The sequence below is a fragment of the Trematomus bernacchii genome, unplaced genomic scaffold (assembly GCF_902827165.1).
Source record: "Trematomus bernacchii unplaced genomic scaffold, fTreBer1.1, whole genome shotgun sequence".
Classification (NCBI taxonomy): Eukaryota; Metazoa; Chordata; class Actinopteri; order Perciformes; family Nototheniidae; genus Trematomus; species Trematomus bernacchii.
Window position 1 is genome coordinate 13,291,040 of NW_022987689.1, and position 17,375 is coordinate 13,308,414.

Consider the following 17,375-nt stretch of genomic DNA (forward strand, 5'->3'; position numbering starts at 1 on the left):
GCGCTTGTTCAGCATCAAAGGATGAAGTGTGCACCCGTCAGAGAGCCTGCATTATTGATGCCTCTGTTAACATTATGAGATCATCTGTCAGCTTGTGAGGCTTTTGAAGCAAGAAGATGCTTCTGTCTAATTTGTTCTTCCCACCTCCCCCCCCCTTCTCCTCTGTTCTGCGCTGCCTCGAGGTCCCACTACGCTCCTTCCTGGATTTATGTAACAGAGTTTTCAAACATGTCAAGGCGTTGTGATTGGACTAACAATCTCCTGCGAAAAGGCCCCTCCACCAGCTTAGTGCGGAGATCTTATTCTCTCGATGGGGGTATCGTTCCGTCTCCTCCCTTTTTTTCCTCTCCCTCTCCCCCGTCTCCTCTCTGCGGGAGTCTGTTATGGACGTCTATACAGTTACGACACGTAGGTTGATCTGCGAGGGCGAGCTTCTCAGGGAGTAGGTGTAGCATCTGAAGACTTCATTATCAAGAGGGGAAATCTGGTGTCTCCTCCGTCCTTCCATCGCCTCCTCTAACTCTCCCTTCTCTCTTTGTGCGTTTCTTTTCCCTTTCTTCCTCTCGACGCCACACAGCAGGGCGCCATTAGCCATTCAGCGCAGAGAGGCCTTGAGGAATTGAAAGCGACGGAGCAGAAAAAGAAAAAGAGAAACTGAAACAGGAAAGGAGACAAGGGGGTTTATTGGGGGGGGAGAAGAGGGCAAGAGGGGATGGAGTGAGGTGTTGAGGCGGGAGCAGACCCAGACAGAGGCACACTGGTAGATGGAGGGATTAGGGATTAAGCGAGAAGATGGGGAGAATGAACAGTTTTCAATGGAGATGAAGAGAAATGACAGAATGCAACAAAAAAAAGTAGGGCCAAGAATCTGAGTAGGAGTTAGGGAGCGATATAGATCCACAGTGCATGCATGGGGTATGCTAATTGGGGATTTTTGAATTATGAATGAGATTAATTACATAGGCAGATGCGAATATATTCATATTTTCTGTCTCTTACTTTACCCTGGACCCCTTTTTTTTAAGATGGTATTTCTATTAGCAAAAGCTCACCTCTTCCCTCCTATCTTTGTTCTTCCCTTTTATCGATTTGCTTCCTTCCAATCAGGCATATGTTGAGTAAGTGCTACTTGGTTCCATCAATACAACTTCAATCGGACACCGTCACCTGACTCTCAATCTCGCTCGTAATATTTCTTTCCCACACGCCATCATCATTACCCGGCTAATGTCGGCGGTGCTTAGCGTGACTTACGAGTCCTCGGGACGCGCCGCGGAACATGATTTGCTGGCTTTTATGGGGCAGTTTGTGCCGTGCTATTTTCTGCTGCCATTTGCATTTTTTGTGTTTCCTGCTCCGTGACAGAAAAATGAATGTGTTCTCCCCCTCAGGTCCTGGCAACATGGAGACTGTATCTCTTCGCTGTCAAGGTGCCCACCAAGGTAAAATGTGCCTCCCCCCCCTCCCCCCCACTCTCTGTGGAATTTGATGGCTTTCACTTGCCAGGCTTGATCTTATGGTAATTCCTAAGAGATGTGACAAAAAAAGCTGCAGACTTTCAGAGGAGATAATAATGATGACTGCGGGGATGATGTTTTTGAATGATAGGGTTTACACTGATGATGATGATGATGATGAAGGTGGCAGCCCGGGGGCACAATGTTAGCTATTTAAGGCAATAGTTTGTCATTTTGGGAAATATTCTTATTCACCTTATTGCCGAGGGCTGCTTTAAAATATCGATAGTATTTAAATACAAAGCTACAGCGGTTTGTTTTCTTAGCTTATTATTTTTTTTAACTGTTTTTCTTTCAACTTGTTTCCTGTTTGTTTAATCCACACAGTCAAAAGGCTTTTGAGGTGCTTGTCAAAATAGCTATCTTTTATCCTGATATTGGTAATTCCTTATCTCGATAACAATATATATCACAGTATAGCATATTTACTAGTAAAATAGTAAATACATACTTAATATTATATAATTAGTCCAGGAACTAGTGTATTGTCTTATCAGATAATATACTTTAGTGCAAAATGACGTTGGAAGTGAAATATATTAAAAATACATTCAGAAAAATTCAAGCTAGCATGTGCCTGTTATAATCATTATTCGGACTATATGATTGTTTTAAATGATTTCAACACTATACGAGTCCATTGAAAGACAACAAATCATTGTAGTGAATAATCACGAGCCCTTCAGTTGATTTGTTTGCCTTCCTCACTTTGAAAGAAAGCTAAATTCCAAAAATGTCCAACTACGTTTAAAGTATATGTTATTTACCATGGGTCCTATTTTGATGTCGTTTTTGCCATTCCTTATAACAGTCATTATAACAGCGCACACATCAGAATAACTGATGAGATCTGGGACAACGGTAACATCACAACAACAAAGACTTAACAGGGAAAGAAACAGGAGCGGTAAATCATACAGGCTGTAAATAAGTCAACAGTTCAAGAGCTTTCTTTTGTTTACTGTGGCACAGTTCCAGTTGAACTATTATGGCATGTTTGGCAAAGAGTTCCACACCCAGCTATAGCTACACTTAGCACAATCCATTGAATTTGCAAAAATACCTGTTGAATGAATATCATTAAAAGAAATAATCTAAGTCAGGGCTGTCCTGAGTTGCTGCATACATGACATCAGCAACAACAGGAAGTAAGCAAGCCAACAGTTTAAACTGAGGACACAACATATTATGAACCCGTCAGTGGAGCGGTGTGCACGACTACAGTTAGCACAGTTAGTCCCCTGTGATGAATGTTAATAGCTAACAGGGTTGTGATTTGACTGTTTTCTGCTCAATTTAGCTTACCTGGGATTGCTTAAAACATGAACGATCCTTTGAGTGTTCATGTTTCTTAAAAGTTTGTGGATTTCAGAAGGGTAAATCAAGGTTATGAACGTTTTTTTCTCAATACTTTAATGTAGTTATTTTTCTCAAGAGGCACACAAAACGAAATGTATTCTGATGCAAGACTCAACCATTATTAATGAAAACAAATCACAAAACATGTTGCAGTTAAATTATAGTACATTGATCAAATCAACATATTCTCAAACTATACCATGTTTTGTCCTTACATTTAAAGGAATTAGCCTTTGCGAAGTCTTCAATATGATGTTTAAGAAGGTGTGAGAACCCTGAATGTCATGTTTTTAGAAGACAATATAATAAGATAGGACTTTTGACAGCATGTCAGCGTGAACCACAGTGATATCTTTCTGCTGTTTCAGACGGAGGTCACCTTCAACTTCCTGGAAATCCGAGCCATGAACACCTATCCAGAACACCAGGTGACAAACCGATAAAACAAATCCTGCTGTTTCATAGCAGCATGACGTCTCACTATTAAAATCGTCATTTGTCCATATACAGGTTGTCATCGATACAGACAAGACCACCTACTCGCTGAAACTCCAGAACCAGGAGCAGCTGGACCACGTGGTCAGCCACATCAACTACTCCCTCTCCCGAGTCTTCAACAACTCCATTTACGCGTAAGAAATCCTGGCACACCCCCTCGCCTCGGGCTGAGTAACAAGTCTTTTCAGTTTTGTGTTTTGTACTGGCTGAGGAGAGAAGACAAGTTGGCGGGCGTTAACGGCGCTCGACAGTCCGCTGACGAGTTGGCAGCTTCACTTTCCGAGGCCGCTTTTCCTCTTCAGCAGCCAAATGCATCCTCGTATTGCTGTCATTTGCATCCGAACCCTTTTTTTCTGTGTCACGGTAGACTTTAACACCCGGCAATCAGCGGGATTAAATCAACCAGCTGACAATGAGGAGGCTGTTACCTGAAGGCAGCTTATTTTGTGTAAGCAAGAAACACACAGTCAATGACGGAGCAATAGAACTCCAGTCAAACAGACTCTTACACGGATGAAAAACCTTCAAGTGGGCCGTGTACGCCCTCTGTACTTCCTAAAGAGTGAAGCACAGAGGGCACACACCAACATAAAAGCCTGTTAAATCCACCCCATGATACTTTTTGTCCCCATTTACGATTTCTAAGAGCAACGGGATTGACTCTGCTCCGCCTATTGACCTGCACAAGGCTATCACCGCACTCCATCATCTTTCCCAATGGCTCTTTTCCATTAGGGCCGCAGCAGATGATTGCTGCCAGTGAGGAAATGTAAAGAGTATAAAGAGAGAGGGGAGGACGGCGGGAGGGAGGGAGGGAGGTAGGGAAGTTGTTGTGGGTTTCACTGCACAGCCTTGTGATGCTGTGTACACAATGCAGATAGTGTCGAGATAACGTGCGCACATATACACACATGGCTCCTGGGGCAGGTGATGATAGTGGAGATAAGTTGGGGATTAAGGTCACCCATGTGGTTAGGTGTGTGATTTGTTGACAAATGGGATTAAGGACGGAGTGTGTTGAAAGCGACAGTATATTGGTGTAATCCTATCAAAAAGCCAAAGCAGGTAGAGCACAGTATTATGAACAAACAGTGTATTAACTTCCTGATCCCTGTCCTCACTGTTTTCTGCTTACGGCATGCGGTTTTTCAAGGGAATAGTTGAAAGAAAACAAGCAGTAAGCACAGGAATATGTTTTTTGTTTTAAAATATAGATCAGCACTAAGGACGGTAGCTTATAAAAGCATCACAGGCATCCAAATGTACAGTTGACATGTTATTTATTCAAAAGCAAAGCAATGTCATAAGCAATTTCCGATTCAATCCTAATTCCACTGTGGCCGACGGGTGCAAACGCTTTTCAACGTCCCAAAACATTTCCTTTAGGAGAAACGCGCTGCAGCTCCAGATTCAGTGCAAATATAAAAACACAAATGTGCCAAAACACACGCAGATGAAGAAACATCTTCGAAACATGAGCAGCGTTTACTGAAAGCTCTGCATAAAACAAAACGCTGAAAATCAAAAACACTGCAAGAAGCTCAAAACGCAACAGAAATAGAGACACTAAAAAGTGAGGCGCACAGCTGAGACCGAAGCGCTTGTTGCCGTTTGGGAGTTTAAGGTTGGCCAGCAACTCAGAGAATGAATCTGTTTCATAATTAAAGATGCTTTGTCACTATACTTGAAATGACTAGGTTAAGGTTAGCTAGCTAGCTTCCAGCAGATCTGCAGTAACATCAGAAGGAATTATGCGAGGAAATGGTTCAAATTAGCCAATCAAACGTCCTTTCAGGTGAGTTTCCAGGGAGCATGACAGTTGAACAGAGCTTTCAGTAAACGCTGTGCATGTTTCGTCAAGTTGGTGAAGATGTTTCTTCATCTGCATGTGTTTTGGCTGTTATAGCGCCTTTGTACCTCCGTATAATTCTGACTGGAGAATATAAAATGTGCAGAAGAAATTAGCATTCTGCATTAGGACCGTTTTATTATTTTAAAACATTTTATGCTGCTGTGTTCTGATTAGTAACACCGTTTGGATTTAAATGTTAAGTTCTTAGGTGTATGAGAAAGTATTTTTACTCATATCATTAAGGGTGCTAGCAGGCAGTTGAAAAGTTAAAGTCTTGATTATTCTCACCTGGGACTACCGGTGTGGGGTGTTGGGAGTTCAGTGCCTTGCTGAAGGGCACTTCAGCAATAGGAGCTAAGGGAGTGGGAAGCGTAATATTTACCTTCCTCTTATTCCCCAACGTGTAATTGGGACCAGAGGCTTTCATAACACTGCTTCTTAAAAGTCAAGGTAGTGCTCCTCCTGAGTGTGCTGTAGGGAAGCTTCACTTATAATGTTAACTATTTGAGTTTTTTTCATTTAGTTAGACACAGTCATTTTGCATAGTTGTGTATAAAGATAATGCTACACTATTGTTAATGGGATACTATTTGTTGATTTGGATTACGATGGTTTCCAACTCTTTCCAATAGTAATAGGAGTGTTGTTAAAATCAAAAGTGAACATTAAAATGAAATAAATAGATAACTTTCAAACTTCAAAACATCCATAAGAGTATATTTCATTCAGCAATGTCCTAATGAATGTCCCACTTGGACTAGGCTGGAGTATAATGGAAGTCATTAGGATTCATCCTCTGGGCACCATGAATGTCTAAGCAGAATTTCACCCCCATTCATATTCTAACTATTAAGATAGTTCAGTCTCAACCAAAGCTAAATCCTTTATGAATTCTTTTTGACTTTTGTGATCCAATGATTTCTCTATGGTCTGACACTGTGGGCATCCCCTCAGATAAAAGGAGACAGACTGTACAGTGCATTTCCTTCTGAGACCTTGGTTTCCTTGCTTGCTAATCTCCTTCAGCACTCTCCTCTCTCCTGGTAAAACCTGCAGTCTCCATATGTGGTGCCGGTTGCTCGTACTATCTACCTCTTTACATCCAAAAATGTAACACTGAGGCCGTCATTGTGCATGTTAGCGTGAAGGACTTGGAACGTAGTTCATAGGTTTGCTGTACCTAGGAACGACTTTAAAGAGCTAGTAGCATGGCTGTTTTTTGTGGCCTCCTTTTTATTTGATAACCTGTTTCCAACTTTACATTCAACATGGAAGAGAACCCCATGTATGTCTAATCAAGCATCTGAAATAGGAAATACATGTACGTTACAGATGTCTATACATTTACAGGAACAAGTTGCATGGATTTAAATACAAAACTAATGGTGTCTGTCAATACAATAAAAAAAGAATGTCAACTCAGGACAACCTAAGATAATGACATTGGTTTGATCTGCTCAGGTCAAGAACTTCAAATAAATTACAATAAATAATTGTAACTTTCAATGAAACATCCTATGACCTAAACTACTGTATAACCATCATGCTCCCATCCATCGGTATGCAACCTTCCCCAGCTACCCAGAGTTCATAGTTCTTTTAAGATATATATTTATAATTGGACCTATATATCAATGTTTTTCCTTTTTTTGGGGTGGCGGGGAGGGGGGGGGGGGTTTATTGAAGTGTCAGTGTAGAAAGGGGGAGACGGAGGGGTGACGCCAGCTGTAACAACTGAGCTATACGGCCGATTCCTACTCTCTTTTTGTGTTAAATGTTTTCCCTATAAGCTGTCAATACATGAAATACAAAAATAATATGTGGTGGTTACTGGTCCCTTTTAATTTGAACATGATTAAATGCACCCGTTCACCCAGTGCAGCCCAAATTGGTAGATTACAGGAAGCATAATGCAAACAAATTGTGCAACATACAGTATAAGCGTATACGAATATACAAATATAGCCATGGCTGTAGACTCTTTTATGGTTTCAACCAGTTCTCTCCGTCTTCTTCGTTCAGCCCTCCAATCTGTCGTGCAGAAGGAGACGTGACCGATGGAAGTATCAAGTTTTCAGCCAACTCCGAATCGTCATTGGATCCCCAGAAAACATGCGGTAAGTCTGCTTCCGTCTACATATTGCACAAAACCCGATCGGACACACAGTTCAGAGTCCACACAGTTCAGAGTCCATCCACTCCCGCTGACTCAGGGCGAATCTTTTTGGAGACTCATCCTAAAGTGGGTCAGCAGACCAAAGTTGCTGAATGCTCTCCTCTCCTGCTCGTAATCCCATTAATCTGCAAGAAGTGCTCTTTCATGCTGCAACACTTTCATCTCACCTCAATATGTACTGCTAATCTCTCTCTGCTCTTTCTGCCTTCCTCTTTCATCTCTGGCCTGCTTTCATCCATACTTCCATTACCCTGCTTTATTCTGTCCTGATCCATTGTGACCTTATTATTATTATAATTATTCATATATGTATAGTTTTATTATATCTTGAAACCCCTAATTGATAGTTTGTGTCGTGTTTTTCACTCGTTTCCCCCCATAGTGCACTTGTTATTTGTGTTTGGGTGAAGGGAATAGTCAAATAGTCTATGGTGGCCGAAAACACTTCCATTAGGAAATGAACATCAGCACATTGTATTTCATTCTTTGCATATTTATATTCCTTGTAAACATTTTTATTTTTATTTTATAATGGTTTATATAATACCTATGCGTGGATATATCTTACAACATTCTCTTGCACTTTTCTATTTCTATTCTGTTATTTATTTTACCATTTTTAATTGGTTTTCTTTGTTTGATGTCCTATATATATTCATGTTGCACTGTTAGAGACAATAAAGCCTTGAATCTTGAATTCTCAAAAAGCGCTATAAATATTCATTTATATTTCTTTCATAATATTCTTCACTATAGTTTTTAAAGTATTGCTATATTCTTCCCTGGCTTTAATGTTTTCAAAAAGTGCTATAAATATTCATACATACCTACAATTCAAATAATAATGTTTTTGATGACCCCTGCCTACCATGTGTCTATCACTACAATAAGACAAATATTTCACTTCCATATATAATATGCCTTATTTTTACATTTTAATTGATCTTAGTCTGTTATGTTATGCAACTTTTAAACACCAAAGCAAATTCCTTGTATATTCCTCTCCACCTTTCAGGAGGTTTTTCTGAGACCTATGCGGCTCTTTGTGACTACAACGGAATCGGCTGCAAAGAAGAAGTGCAGTGGGTAAGGACGTTTATACATGAAATATATCTAATTACGTTTTTTTCTTTACTTACTTTGTTTCCTTTCTTGTCATCCTCCCTCTCTTCTCTCCCCTCCTCTGCTCCAGGATGTCGACACCATCTACCACTCTCAGGACAACAGGGAGTTCAACCTAGTGGATTTCAGCCACCTCGACAGCAGGTGACACACTTTGTTAACACTTATACCACATCCAGTCTGATTACAGTTTGCCAGCATGCACTGATTGCAAAGACACTATGAATGGAAGCCAAATGTACACTGCAGCAGCCCTCAGTGCAATGTGTGTGTGTGTGTGTGTGTGTGTGTGTGTGTGTGTGTGTGTGTGTGTGTGTGTGTGTGTGTGTGTGTGTTCCAGAACATTACATTTGAAATGAAGCAGTGAAAATGAGGGTTAAGTGCTGACTTTCAGCGTTTATTTAAGGATGTTTAAATTCACATCAGTGGGCATTTAGGGGACAGGAAGTAGTTGGGGTTAATGCGTGGCTCTCTGTAACACACAGATATTTGGCATTTTCGTTTGTGATGCTTCGCCAGATTCTTAGCAGCCATTGTTTATCGTCCGATTTTTTAACTTTCTTATCCTCAAAGTTTATGTAATTACTTTACAAGTTTAATGATATGCTGATAGTCTCAAAAGTTGGAATTTTGGACAGAATATTTTTCCTATTTTACTCAAACTTTCCACATCACACTTATGTAAAGCCGTTCACTCATATGCACTTTGTCTTCTTCTCGGATGTTTGTTTTCTTCTGATTTCAAGCCAGCCTTGAGAGAAATGGCATTAACACGCCCACTTGCTCGCTCTGCATGCACAATGATTTACAAAATTCACGATCAGGGTCAAATTGAATTCTCATATACGTGTGTTGTATAGAGTATGTGTGAACATTTACCATGAATGTCTCCAAACTAAATTCGATGTCATGAAGTCCAGCCGGTACATTTTTAAGGTGAGCTCCGAGAAAAAGGTTCCCCTTTATCGAAGGAATTTGAAAACAGCCTTCTTTTTTCAAACTCTGCACATCCACACATCATTCTGCACAGTGGAGGTCAAACTTCAGAGTGAAGCAACAGTGAGAAAACACTTTTCTGAGACGACGAGGGACCCATTTTCGGAAAACAATATTTGGCCAATTTTCTTTAGCAATTGCCAATCTATTGTACCAGGTTATTTTGTAGAAATATAAGTTAGTTTACAGGGTATGAAATAAAGGTGCTGCGCTGTATATCCGCTCCTAATAATGTCCCCAGCAGTGGAAAATATTACACCCTGTTGTTCCAAGGCAACTACCAGGAAAATATATCATTATCCACCATACTGTGCAGGCAGAGCTGCTGTGAATGTAACTAGGCTATGGACCAGTGTGATTATTCTTCCCCCAGTCAGAGTTGGCTGAAAAATCATGTTATTCATGACCCCTCTTGTTTGTTGCATTGCAAAAGCTCTTCACCTTAGCCTTAACTTAAAGCAGAAGTCTTGTCAAACTAATTCTTCCCTGGGAATTATTTAATTTGAAATGTGTACTGTATCCAGTGTTGAATTTACACTCTCGTGGCACTTGGTCCAAATGACGGGGTCGTATCTTTCTTTAGATTCCTGTATCAAGGGTTAGGGTTAATATATTCCCAAACTTCACTTTCCCTGGCAACATTTTCCTAGGGAGGCAGGAAGGTAGCATCCTTATGAGGTGCCCGGACCAACTCATCTGGATCCTTTCTATGTAAAGGAGCACTGGCTCTACTCAGAGTAGATTACTGAACATTTCACCTCATCCCTAACTCTGATGCCAGCCGCAGCTTATATTCGCAATCTCTTTCTGTCGGTCATGACCCACTCTTCAAATCCAATTAGACTTCTTTTAAGACATTAACATGTGTAGCTGGCCGATTAATTCAGTCAGCCTTCTTTATTCAACCAATACACTTTATTTACATCCCATTTTTGTTTCGGTGCAGATACAAACTGATATATCCTCTTTTATTGCATTTCTGATAGAACATCTGCTCAAGGAGGTTTTAGGAGTTGTTTTCTTTGCCCCCAGTGGTCGATGCACATGCCATGGGACCTGTAATTCAACCTCCATATTCCATCCCCACCAATCAACCAGGACTGAAATCTGTGGGATTGTAACTGCAGCATTTCATTTCAAACCCACTGTGTAGTCCCAAAGCAATAACAACATATCATTGTCCTAATACTTTGAGACTGAAGTTTTGAAAGACTTTCCGTCCTCATTCTGCTTCACGATGTTCTGCAAGAATTGTTTTCCAGACTTCTGTCAGCCCTGTTCTTATCTGACAGGAGAGTGGCTGCTGGTTTAACAAGACCCTCCCTGGGTAAAGTGTTAAGTGTATTGGTCTGTCGTTCCCTTTCTGGCTCACTTGTTGTCCTGTTTCTCTCCTCAGTTTTTTAAGAAGTGTTGAAAGATGAGCTTGTCGAAGGCAGAATCCAGCACTCACAAACAGCTGTAAAATGCCATATGTCGTCTCCTCTACTCCCTGCTGGTATCTTTTGAAATCCCCCATTTGCTTTCCCAGACATATTGAGGAAGAGTGTACGTGCCGTAGAGTGCTGCCGATCATAACAACATTTGACAGCTGACATGCAAAGAGAGCATTCAACATGGCTTCCTCATCTTTTGATTCGAGGAATGTTTTGTCCATAGGCCTTTGGGAATTATTTCTACTTTTCCGTGTAGAAACAACAATTCCAACTGGAGGGGATGCATTCCTATTTAAAAATGTGTTTCTAATAACACCGTAGAAGCGAAGCCTTGTTATGCTGCTAAATCAAAAACCCATTCATAGAAGCTCGATTGCAGCAGTGACTCATGAATATATTAATATTGTTCATATTGAAAATCGCGTCATCGCTGTTGTTTATCCTCCAATATTTTAAATAGTGTGATAAAGAGAGAGCCTTTGCAGGGGAAGCTGCATACCCAATGCTTTTTTTATATCTTCCTATAAAATATTGTTCCCTTGAGCCCACAATAGAATGATTAAGACTCTCTCCCTGCTTTTCTACCCAACTTGTATCAAAGATTTAACAAAAGTACTCACAGAAAGGAATCACAAAGACATGCAGAGAAACAATGAACAAAGGGTTCAAATGAGTGAAGAAAGGATATACAAAAAAAAGGTCTTTGCATGATGGTGTGCCAGAAACCATTTTGGTGCATTACTTTCCTTCCTCCTCTTCTTGTCCTTCCGTATATACATCCTTTCAATCTACCCTGATCGAGCCCATCTGACGTTACCGCGAGCAACAAAGCAATGCCTTTTTCTGCTGACTGCTGTCCGTCCAAACATCGGCTCCACTCATGCCGCCTGACTGAAAGTAGACACCTTTTTTTCTGGCCTTGTCTCGTCCTGTTCATATTCCCTCCTTCACTATTTATTTCCCCCAGCTCTGTTCTTCTAGCTGTCTTCTCTCTGAATCACTCCTCTCATCACAAACAAACACACGCGCTTTGCCTGTCTCTGTTACTTCTGTCTAGCCACTGCAGGTTTACACAATATTGCAGAATGGACTTTCACCGTGGCTGATTTCTCGTACTTTGCTACTTACATTTGCTATTGCGAGTTCATAAGTGTGTCCCAGTATGAAGAATTGCAAAATGCAGTGCACTATGAGAAGGGGCACTCAAAATGGTTAAAAGTTTAGTTGGGAACACTCAAGCCCCCAGAAATTCTTCGGACTCTGAGGAAAATATTCGTAGTGGCCAAACGGCGGTACTACAACTTCCGTATCTGTCCGTGAAATCACCTGGCCCAGAAATACTTTTTCCCACTGACTTACATTGGGTAAGAGACGTCTCTAAATCAGCAGATACTTTACTTAGAGATTTGGGTATGGAGGAAAATAGAGAGGGTTGTGTTTTCTGACACTTGGTGAGTTCCCTGGAACACCAGGGACACATATTCATGTATAAAAGACGTACAAAAGTGCATTTTGCATGATAGGTCCCCTTTAAGTTTAAAAGTTGTAAAATGTGCTAAAAGCCAATCCAGATGTATTTTCTCTATCCATACATTCTACTGAGCCGAAAGCGTGAGATCGGGGGCTTAAGGGGAAACTCAACTGGGCATGCTCTGTGTGTGCACATACGGGTACTTCTGCTCTGACAGCCAGGCATGACAGGTAATTTGTCACGCTGTAGCCAGTTCTGATTATGCATCCATGGGAACGCTGGACACTTCAACGGTCGCCATCTTGGCTACATAACGGAAGTTGTGCAACCAGCTGCAATTGCGATTGCTCAGGTGAACACGGCAATATAAAATAAAGTTATACACCAGTGGTTCTCAACTGGTGGGTCGCGACCCAAAAGTGGGTCGCAGACCCGTTTCGAGTGGGTCGCAGATGTGAGTGAAAAAAAGAAAAAAAAAAGAAAAAATCGGCCCGATTTTCTAATGCTGTGCATGCAGTAGGCGTTGGATTGGAAGTACCGGAGACCATAAACGGTTCTGAAAACTTCTGTCACGTAGTGATCATCTTCTCAATAAAACATCTTTGCTGATGTTTTTTCGAGTCTTCTGGCCAATCAGAATCAAGATTGTTGCCGGAAGTCCCCATGGTGAATAACTTTGATGTAGAACTACTCTTTATACATCCATGGGTACAACTTCAGATAAAAATGAACACATAATGAAATATGACCCCCGGTTTGATGACTGACAGGTCACAGAACAATGGGGGCTATCTACCCTTACCCACAATGTAAAGTAATTCACACAAACTATCTCCTCTTTGCTCTTCTCTGTGTGGAGCAGCAAGTTCAGCTTCAGAACAAAGTGAAAAACAAACAATGGCATAAAATATTATTAATATGTCTGGTAGTAATAGATTTATTTATTTTCTTCTCAGAGTGTACCAGAATGTGTAGTTTATATGTTAGTATTTCAAAAAATCTCCTGGGGGAGAACACCCCCAGACCCCCCTTCTGGGGTTGGGTTTTCAGCATGTCATGTTTTTCACGTGTGGTGAATTTGCAGGATTGGCTCCAAGTCTGCCTTTTTATTGAGTACAATACAAGTGTGCCTTTTTATGTCATACAGTTCAGCTTTGATTCTAGAAACTTGATGGCCATCATGTCATTAAACCCACTAATAAGCCTGGATGCCTTGTCCAACTTTTCTCCAACTTCTCTGTCTGGATTGTTCGTTCTCTTACTGGAGCAGGACTGGAGCTCTACAGCTCACTGCTACCGTCGGCATTACCTGTCAATGTTAGAGGAGTCACTGACTGTCCGGTGTTAGACTGTAGCATTGATTTATTACCATACAGCCTCTTTGCGTGCTTCAAAAACCAATCATCTTCCATCTGGCTATGTAGGGTGGTTGGATCAACCGTCAGCCAAATTGCTGTCAAATCTATTTTGAATATTTATAATATAAGTGCACGATTCCTAAGGAATTTAGTGCCTTTTGACCTTTCTGCCTCTAGTGCCAACAATTAGGTCAGAATATCCACCTTCGATGGCCAGGATATTCTCACAAAGAGCCATAAATATTAATTCTAAGGTGAATACAAATGTTTTGCCGACCCCTGGTGACCTTTTGTCTAACACTACAACAAGAAAAATCTTTCACTTATTTCACACAAATCTAATGAGCACCAAGCCATGACTTTTACACTGCAGATCAATTCTCCTGAAAGAATGAACTCTGTTTATTGTGGACGCCTCATGTCCTTCCCTCAACTTAAACCCACAAGCTATTACATTATCTAATAGGCTTACTGCCATGAGATGCTGTGAGCACAGTCATGCACCCAGGGAGCCTTTGATTCAGAGGACCCTGTGACCTTTTCGCCTGTGAAATCTCAGGATAAATGATCTCTTAGCCTTTTTCAAGGTCTATAGAATATTATAATCATAATTCTCTGTTTTCTGTAATACATGGAGCCTTTAAGGTTTCCTAGATGGTCATCCTCGGATCATAATAACGTTTTCACCCATTCATGATCGTTGAATGGCCAGTAAAAGCCTCATAAAGCTCCGAAAGGACTTGGATATTGTCAGCTCATGCTCTATCGGTTATTTTGATTCCCAATTGGGTGTCTGCTCGGGTGGACATGACTTCATGTAGATGTCTGCATGGTAAGGCTGCACAATATATAGTTTTAGACAAGACATGGCCAAATACATCGCAAGAGGTGCAATATCGGCAGATGAGCTCACTGTGGGAAAATTATCTCCCATGTCGTGACCAGCTGAACGTCCTGGGTTAAGGTGGCTAACAACCTACCCGACCCCTCTTTAACAACAAGCCTGTCAATTGATATGCTTTGTGAGTGTGACCTTGTGCTGTCATCTTATACAACCAATGCTTTTACGATTAATTTGGTTATATAAACTCTTATTTCGTCCTCAAAGTGCCCAGATCGATGCAATTACATTTTTTCAAATAAATGTTTCTATGTTATGTGGAAACGAAGGTTATTTATACTGCAATGTATATTGCAAAAAAAGTAATACTATGTTTCTTTTTTTAATATTGCGTCTGTAGAGAAAATATGGCTAGCTTAAAGGTCCCATGACATGGCCATTTCTACTGATCATAATTCCATTGTTGAGGTCTACTAGAATAGATTTACATTTTTCAATGTTCCAAAATCACATTGGTTTCTCACCTATGGCAGCCTGGCTGTGAGTTTGTGTGTGTGCTCAGGCTGGGTTTCGTGGTGTAAAAAATCAGCGGAGCCGCAGCTGAGAAAAGATAAGGCTGAGTGTGTGTGTGTGTGTGAGGAGATCCACGGATTGGTCCATTTGGACCTGGGTATGGTCATGTCACTATACTCAGGAAGAAACAAATGGAAAAAGAAAAATCTCCAACGAGGCGTTCTGGGTTAGAGTTTTACTCGCTACAGGGTGTATGGTTTGTGACTGCAGACCGTTTACATGCAGAAAAAGCTTCATAACACACAAGGGGACGGGTAATAACCGGAAAAGCATGACATGGGACCTTTAACATCTCATCATTTCTATAGCAAAACAGAATAGCTAATTGGCTGCTGGTGGCCGGAGCTTTTTATTGACAGACATGTCTCTCCGCCAGAGAGTGGATAGGCATATTTTCCATATATATATATATATATATATAATTTCCCTGGCAGCCTTAGACCATACACAGTATACATATACATCAAAGTAGGGTCTTTGTTTGCATTGGTTTATATAAAACGTGTCATTCACCTTATTACATACTAATGTGTATTTGTAAGCACTGTCCAAACTAGAAAGTTCTCTAAATCCCTTACCCCCGATTTAATTTGTACTTTACCCTAAATCTAGACTATTTATTATCTGATCTTATCCTAAAATTAGTTTCCTGTCCCAAACCCAAGTAGATCAGATTGTATAAGTGTAAAGAAGTTACCTGCAGTTACATTACATTACATTGCATTTAGCTGACGCTTTTATCCAAAGCGACTTACAATAAGTGCATTCGACCAAGAAGATACAAACCTGAAGAAAACAGAATCATATAAGTACATCAGGTTTCATAGAGCCCAAACATTTCAAATGCTACTCAACTGGCTTTAGATAAGCCAGTCCTTTATTAGTATATAAGTGCTTTGTTAGTATATAAGTGCTTAGTTAGTATATGAGTGCTTTAGTTAGTATATAAGTGCTTTGTTAGTAATTGTATTGCTCGAAGTGGAGTCGAAAGAGATGAGTTTAGTCCAAGACGACACATGAACACCAACTCGCCGCATGACTGAGTGAAACCTCATAGAGGTCAATTACATGTCCTGCTGTCAAAACATGAATCAACAGTCAGTGTTGATGATGAATCTTGACATCTTCTGCCCTCTCACACACACACAGACTCCGATGCGTCAGTCAGAATGAACTGGTATGCAGTGATGGCTAGCCCGGTAATGAAAAAGGAACACAGCCTGAAGCCGTTTTTACCCCACGGAGATCTACACTAATATCTGGCTACTGCAGTTACTGGCAACAGGACCCCTCTCTGGCTAAATTACAATTTCTCTTCCTCTCTTTTTCACTTTGTAGTTTCCCTATGTCTCTCCTTTTTTCCCTCTCTCTGGGCTTATTCTCTTTCTCTGCTTGTTTGTCAGATGATATATAGCAGGTGTAGCAGCGGCGTGGCATTAGTTGGACCTCGGAGGATTCTAAAACTCTCTCGCTTTCTCCTCTCACAAACACCCAGAGGATGGTCTCAGTGTAGCAGTGGATGTAGGAGTGTTTGAGGTCTGCAGCTAGGATCAAACTGTGGCTTTATTGAATGAGTAATCCACTGACCCCGGCATCGATCTTTCCATCTTTCTCTTTCCCCCCCCCCCCCTTTTCCTTATTCTCTGCTTCTTCTCCTCCTCCTCCTCGGCAGGGCTGCAGTATCAGTCATCTTTTAGAAAGCAGCCCTGCCCCGAGTGTGCTCCCTGTCACAATGATGAACTGCTTTTTACTAAACGGGGCATAAAGAAAAAGAAGTTTGGCCCACGATAATGTGAATTTATGGATCAATAACATCAAATGGTTTGGAGCAGATGGAGTTTGCTCATTTAAAGGTTTGAATCTCTCTAATATGTGTGTGGGTGTGTGTGTGTCTCCATTTCAGGGACTTGGCGGTAATCGTGGCATCCATTGCGTACAACACCTGGTTCACCAAGCTGCACTGCAAAGACATGCGCATAGTAACTATCTTCTTTTTAATCTTCCTCTCTTTTGCTAGATGGTTACAGAATGGTTAGCATTTTCAAAGTCAACATGAATCAATATGGCTGTGGGTTTGTAACCAATTCATCGTGTATTGTACATAGATCCTCACTGTATTGTCATTACATCTCTTGAGATGACATACTAAATGAAAGCAAGTTAAGAAACCCATGATTGA

General features: G+C 40.9%; 1 protein-coding gene across 1 annotated transcript in view; it reads left to right on the plus strand.

The window, feature by feature from the left end:
- The window catches only part of carmil3 (capping protein regulator and myosin 1 linker 3), a 103,513-nt gene that overhangs the window by 14,377 nt on the left and 71,761 nt on the right, over positions 1-17,375 (plus strand). The window contains exons 3-9 of the mRNA XM_034137102.1: positions 1,392-1,442; positions 3,245-3,304; positions 3,387-3,508; positions 7,249-7,343; positions 8,418-8,488; positions 8,595-8,668; positions 17,100-17,175. Coding sequence (XP_033992993.1) covers positions 1,392-1,442; positions 3,245-3,304; positions 3,387-3,508; positions 7,249-7,343; positions 8,418-8,488; positions 8,595-8,668; positions 17,100-17,175 — 549 coding nt within the window. The remainder of the gene's footprint in view (positions 1-1,391; positions 1,443-3,244; positions 3,305-3,386; positions 3,509-7,248; positions 7,344-8,417; positions 8,489-8,594; positions 8,669-17,099; positions 17,176-17,375) is intronic.